At 38.2% G+C, this 6950-nt stretch overlaps 1 protein-coding gene across 1 annotated transcript in view; it reads left to right on the top strand.

The window, feature by feature from the left end:
• The first annotated feature begins 1672 nt into the window (after positions 1-1672).
• LOC107581530 (beta-1-syntrophin-like) overlaps positions 1673-6950 on the top strand; it is a 30332-nt gene continuing 25054 nt past the window's right edge. The window contains exon 1 of the mRNA XM_016267105.1: positions 1673-2330. Within this exon, the coding sequence (XP_016122591.1) occupies positions 1826-2330 (505 nt within the window). The 5' untranslated portion in view covers positions 1673-1825. The remainder of the gene's footprint in view (positions 2331-6950) is intronic.

Genomic DNA, 6950 nt, shown 5'->3' with positions numbered 1-6950 from the left:
CAGATTCTGAACCAGAGTGGAAATGCAAGGGTTTTAAATCACAATCATGTTTGCAAATATAACCTGCTATTTACAAAATGTTTCTTTTGAGGAACTAATTTAGTCTACAGCTTATCTTTCTTGCTTTGCTCATTAGTCAAGCTCAGAAAGATAAGCTGTAGACTAAATTAGTTTTTAACAGAAACGCTGTTTTCGTGCATGTCTCTTTAAATGCCTGTGTTCCAACAACAACTGCATAGCTTTGTTTGCCAAAACATGTTTAAACTATATTCTAAATATATGTTGTAAACAGTAAAGCTCAATTAAATATATTTTCTGAAATAGTAAATGTATTTAATTTCAACCTTCATATACTCAAAACGTATTTCAGGGGCAAAAATAAAACACATTTCCAATATTACAGCAGCCTACATTTAAGCTAAATGCAAAAGTAGATAGTCTAGTGATCAAAAAAATATGGTTTCATTTTTTAATATTGGCCTATTCCAGGGGTAGGAGGCAAGTTCGGTCCTAGAGAGCCGCAGTCCTGCAGAGTTCAGCTCCAACCCTGAAATAAAACCCTCACCTGCCTATAGCCTTAGTAATCCTGAAGACATTGATTAGCTTGTTCAGGTGTGTCTGATTAGGGTTGGAGCTGAACTCTGCAGGACTGCGGCTCTCTAGGACCAGACTTACCTACCCCTGGCCTATTGTAACATGATTTTTTGGAACATTGTAAAGTATGTTCCTTACTGAATTTTATTCAAATGTGTTACATGTTTACACATGTTATAGACAACAAATCAATTTTTTCATGGGTTGAAATATATAGGGCTATATATATATATATATATATTGCTGGCATTTTTGTATATTTTGATTTATATTACAAATATATTTGAAAAAAAAGTTTATAAAATGTAAACAAACAAAAAAAGAAAAAAAATTGCTCTTTAGAGGTAGATTGCGCTCTATTTCTTATCTTTAGTGGTGTCATGTAAACGCAGTAACCAATAACAAACACTAGATGGCAGTAGAAAACGTTCCTTTAGCGTCACTGAAAGCCGTGCGGTCTGGCGCACTGTTCATTGCAGCGTTTTGTTTACAGAGAGCCTATAACACATCCGTTTTTGTCGCCTTGCTTTGCTTGGAGATAATCATCACAAAAAAAACTTTTCCAGTGACGTACTTTTGACGAAAACCGTGAGTGAAAGTACAAAACAACTTTCAGTTGAATTCAAAAACTGCACCGCAATTAGGCTAGTGTGAATTGCACCGCGGAAACCATACACAAGGCGCTAATCACGGGTGGTCATTGCGGTCTTAAAAGAACATATTCTTTTTATTTTATTATAGTTGGCGTTTTAAATATTTCAGTGACCACACAAGTGTGATTACAATTAAGTGGCTGTAAACGCTGGTGAACAGAAATTAGGTAGGTAATAAGAAACACATTAGACGGCACCAGAACATTTCTACCATACATTCCTTTACAGTAACCTCCATTGAGGTCTTTGTATCATTCCCAAAATGCTAACTTCAAACACGAACCGACATAACTGCCGACTGAAAGATTTGACTTTCATTATGGAGGTAGTGCTAAACACATTTTAGGTAGGCTGTACAAGACTATCATCAGATTTAGTCCGAACTGTTCCTGACAGAGAGTTCAGCATGGCCCACACACAGGACAGCTCAGACATTTGCTCCACCCAAAGAGGATATGCATGTGGAGCCTGTAGAGTGGCTGAAACTATCCAACCTGAATCACAACTTTTTCCCTGTCCGGGGGTAAAGTCCTGTGCGTGTGTATGAAATCACATGGCATCTTAAGAATGCTTCAAAGATGGCGGTTTGTAGTAACAGAGTGCAGAAAAGTGCATGTTTGGAGGTGCTAGTACGCGAGCGATGGCACGCGGTCCTGGCGAGTTTAAGCGACGCGTCGCTGACGCTCAGCTGCGAGGAGACCGCGACAGACACCGGCGTTAACCTGAACGGCATCACCACCAACGGCTCCTACGACCAACCGGACCCCACGAACAGCCCCAAAGCCGGAGTAAGGACTCCTTTTACGGATTCCCAAGTGCCCGAAGCGATTGCGAACCGCAAAAGATGCGTCAAAGTTATCAAGCAGGAGGTCGGTGGATTAGGGATAAGCGTCAAAGGCGGGAAGGAGAACAAGATGCCTATTCTTATCAGTAAAATATTCAGAGGTCTGGCTGCGGATCAGACTCAAGCGCTATATGTAGGGGACGCGATACTGTCCGTGAACGGGATCAATCTGCGGGACGCCACGCACGACGAGGCGGTGCAGGTGCTGAAGAAAGCGGGCAGAGAAGTTATGCTGGAAGGTAAGGACGGGAGAAAGGCTAGACAACTGTCAGTGGGGCTGTTGAGCTTGAGTCTGGAGGTTTGTCAGGTCTGGGTGAATCTGTACTGAAGCATAAACTACATTCACGAGCTTACTGTATGCTAAAAACACCTTTAACCAGTCTAAGCTGGTATGCTGTGTACAATATACCACTCTAAAACCAGTTCACAGACTAGGCTGGATTAAGCCGTTTTTTTCTCAGCAGGTTGCCCAGCTAAACCAAACTAAATAACACATTGGAGACCAGCATAAACCAGCTTAGACCAGCAAACCAGGCTGTTTTAAGTTGTGGTTTACATTTTTTTTTTTTAGCAAGACTCTCCATGAAGGTACCACAGACACGTCCTTCACTTACACCTGTGGAAGGTCATTGCTAGAGTGATGGACGTGTTTGCTGTGCCCTCCAGTGTTGTACGTTAAAGATGAGAGCACCCTTGAGAGTGATAAAGTTATGAATTCCCTCTCACTGCATCATAAAAGCATACCTCAGATTTCAGAGGGACGGTCATAACTTTGCCACTCTTCAGGAGGTTTTCATTCCACTTAGTCATGTTGAAGGCTTTCACAATACAGCAGAAGATTTAAGGAAATGTGGTTAGACACACATTACATTGCAATTGCAAAAGCAGCTACACAAAATACAGAGACAAATAGGGTACCATTTCAAAAACACGTGCAAATTTGTATTTAATTTACACAAATTAAGAGCTATATTCCTAGCACGCTGTAGGGAAGTATTGAGCATTTATCTATTTTTACGCTTTAACAATGAGATCAGGGGCCGGGTGCATAAACGTAGTTACTACGATAAGACTGACCAACTAGCAGTTATTCAAAGTGTAATCTATCTCACTTTTTGGAATCAAATTAGACTAGTTTATGTACGTGACTTGAAAAAGTTATGTACAGTCTTAAAAAAAATAGATGACTAACTTATGAGTCTAAGCATTTATGCAATTAGCCACAGAATATGGGAGAATTTATTGTAAGTGCAGCAGTTCATGCAAATCTGTTGTCTTGATTCTGTCAAAGATACTATTGTAAGAATGTATACTGTTGTAATCAGTATTTCCGTGACCTGTACATCTTAAAATCCCAGTCACACAGTATATGCAAAAGCTCTTACACTATCAGACATACTGCTGGACTTGCTGTTGTACAAGTGTTTTCTGCTGTGAGAGACTTCAACCCCATCCAGTTTTTATGTTATTCAGGGGTTTTCCTGCACACTGACCTGAGGGTCAGATTAGTCACCTTCTATTAATAATTTAAACAGGGCATTGGAGCTCATCAGTGGAGATGTTTTGATGTGTGCATCAGTGTGTGTGCGTCAGTGTTTTGAATTCTACATCTGACCTGCTGAAACACCATAAAAGTTTGACTGTCATGACAGAGAGCAACTTAGATTACTCTGGAAACTAAACACTTAAATGTGTTGCTTTCAAGCTGATTAAAGCAACTAAGTAAATACCAAGATTTTATATCTATATTTGGTTCAGTGACTTCGCAGCTCCCCACCTGACGTCTTTGTGACTAAGTGAACACAGATGTGCTGGACTTTTCTGTCATATCCTCATGCTTTAGGATTGAATTGCCTTTAGGAGTCAAATCAGCCTGTGCCTCAGTCGCTGATGGGCCGATGTTGGTATCCATTTTTGTCTAGCAGGATAAAAGAATATTGGAAAGTCTTTAGAAAAGAAACTAAGCATGAAGGTCTACCCCTAAACATAATCCTCAATGGAGAATAAGCAGATTATACAAAAATGTATGGATGAAATTGGACAGATTCATAAAAAATGGCCTCCAATTAATCAAAAGGTAAAATAGTTGTGTATTAATTATTTCCCATAGAGTGATAGTGAACAATGACCAGAGGATGTAAAATATTGCACATAAAGTTGTGTCATCAAGTTGAAGGCCAGGTTTGATGTTCATGTGTCTCTCAAACAATCCTGGTTCACGAAATTTGAATGTATGCATAATCAAATAAATTGCATGACTGAGATTTGAGTGCTTCGCCAGATGTCAGGATTTCCAGTGAATAATAATATTTTGGCCTGTTCTACACACAGATCTATCATATGACTTCAAAAGACACGGAATGTAGCGCTCTAGTAATAGCTTATAGACTGCTTTTATGATTCTTTTTGTCAATTTTGGAGCTTGACAACCTAGTCGCCATTCACTTTAGGTTAATTGTACAGAAATGAGCAGCTTTTTTTGTGTTCCATGAAAGTAAATTATAATCAAATTCTAATTTGTGAGTGAACTATTGCTTTAAAGCCTTTACATATCTGACGTATGTTTAAAAACAAGCTTGATACTTTTTACTTCTTTTTTTAAAAATCCTTTTTTAAAAGCAGAAAAGGAATCATACAGGTATGAATTTGATTCCTATGGAGCACTCATGTTATCATCAGAACACTTTGAAAAATTGATAAAACATTTCACTAGTTAGAGTCGACATTGCAAATCTTCAAACAGAAATTCTGATTTAAAAGGAAAACACCCAACTAATGTTAACATAAAGGTCAATTAAGTTTATAGTTTAGTAAAATGCACAACAATTTCAGTGAACCCAGCATCCAATATATCATCCAATTGTTATCCACTCACTATTTTTCTCAAGCAAGGGAGATTTGCATGTCAAATCAAGGCCCTTGATTCCTTTCTCCTGTCTTTGGGATTTGGCTACTTTGAATAATTCACTTTGACATTTCTTACCAGAAATATTTGCACATCCTTTTACTCCCACAGATGTACTACACCCAGCTTGTATTTTACCCTGTCACCACTCTATCAATCAACACCATCTTCTTTTAACAAGACTTCCTGATGCCTTTCCGTAGTCTTTGTCTATATATCCTTGAGAAACACGTTTGTCCTGGGGGACAAGTCAACGTCTTTGGCAAAATTACAGAGCTAGTCACATTGAAGTCAAGGTCTCTGGATGATATTAAAGAAAAATAAGTGCAGTCTGAAGGGATTTGATAGGTTGATAGCTACATGTCTATGTGTGTGCCAAAAAAAGCCAAATTCACTAGTTATTATTTAAGTAAAAGGACTCTTTGTCTTTTTTGCAGCACCACCTCATGCCTCAAATTAACAATTTACCAATCGAAGTGCGAAAAGGGCTTTATTCTTCCTCTTTGAACAAAGAATCCCGTTCTTAAAAGCGCAGGCAGTTTGTAACAAGGCTGACCAGATAAACACAGTGCATAAAAAGCTGCTCGCCTGTACGCCTGATGCTGTATGAAGATAAATTAATGTGTGTTCAGGCGCTGAGTGTTCAACAACACACTATTGTACCGAAAATAATTGCATATGAAATTAATAGTACTGTAGACAAGTGATGTTTTGAAGAAAAAAAAATGGTTTTGAGCATCTGTGTTAATAGATAATATGCTTTAAACTAGAAACACTGTTCTCAAAAAACACCCAATTACAGTGGTAAGTGAAGACTCGCCCTAGAAGCCAAGACAAAGAAATGGGGATAATGAAACACTCTGGAAGTCAAAGCATATTCACAATGTTACTAGTGCGAAGCATGACACCATGACTCTGCAAACAGTGTTAGTTATCTTGCCTAAGATAGATGCATGAGCCAAAGGCACGAATAAATCATTTCTGGAATGTGGCACCTTATGCTTTCTGTTCTTTCTTATTCGCTCACATATATTGTAAATAAATGATGAAGAGGGAAAAAATTAGATGGGGATTGGAATGAGGGCTAGTCTGTTAAAGAGGAAGGGGAACGTGTAGTAAGGATCACTCTCACAAGTCACATGACCTCATTCTTAAAGCATGCACTAGGTACAGGGAGCAGGGACAACACATTTGCACTAGATTCAAGATCAGGTAATTTGTCGTTTTACCTTAGTATTTGTTTCCCAGTTAATTAATGGTTATGGGAAGTGTAATTTCAAAACATTCAAAGCAGTATCATTTTGATCCAGCCTGGAACGCAACTCGGCCAGTTCTTGACATTCCCTTTTAACATTCAGGAGACAAAGGAATGTATATTCTCAAACAAAGTCAACTCCACATAGCAAACTATAGAGATAATTGAACAACAGCCACAAGACTAGAATAACTGGTTTTATGTAACATTGATCCCATGATTTAAACACACAAACCACCTGGAGCAGAAGTTGATGTCATTTGGGATTAATATTTGTATTAAAGCCCTGTTCTTTTATAAACAACCAACTCCAAATAATTGTGCAAAAGTGGTGTTACTACTTGAAATTATTTTGCTAGCAATATTAGTAGAATAGTCTTCTTTATTTATATAGCACTTTATACAATACAGGTTGTTTCAAAGCAGCTTTACAGTGATAAATAAGAAAATAGTGATTCAGTGATTAAAAAAAAAATCCAGTTCTGCTGCAAAGCAGCTATAAAAGGACAATAGTAAACAGTCATTATTCAGTGCATATCAGTTAATTGTTGATTCAGGTTGGTTCAATAACTTTGTAAAGTCCATCAATTTGTACATGGTAACTACAGTAATTATCAAAGTGGGAAGGGATGCCCTCTGGGGGCATTTGGCCAGGGGTGTTTTTACACCACAGACAAGGTTTGAGAAGAAAATCTCTCT

The sequence above is a fragment of the Sinocyclocheilus grahami genome, unplaced genomic scaffold (assembly GCF_001515645.1).
Source record: "Sinocyclocheilus grahami isolate Dianchi unplaced genomic scaffold, SAMN03320097.WGS_v1.1 scaffold36.1, whole genome shotgun sequence".
NCBI lineage: Eukaryota > Metazoa > Chordata > Actinopteri > Cypriniformes > Cyprinidae > Sinocyclocheilus > Sinocyclocheilus grahami.
Note: the sequence above shows the minus strand (reverse complement) of the source record. Positions and strands in the feature narration are given on the sequence as shown.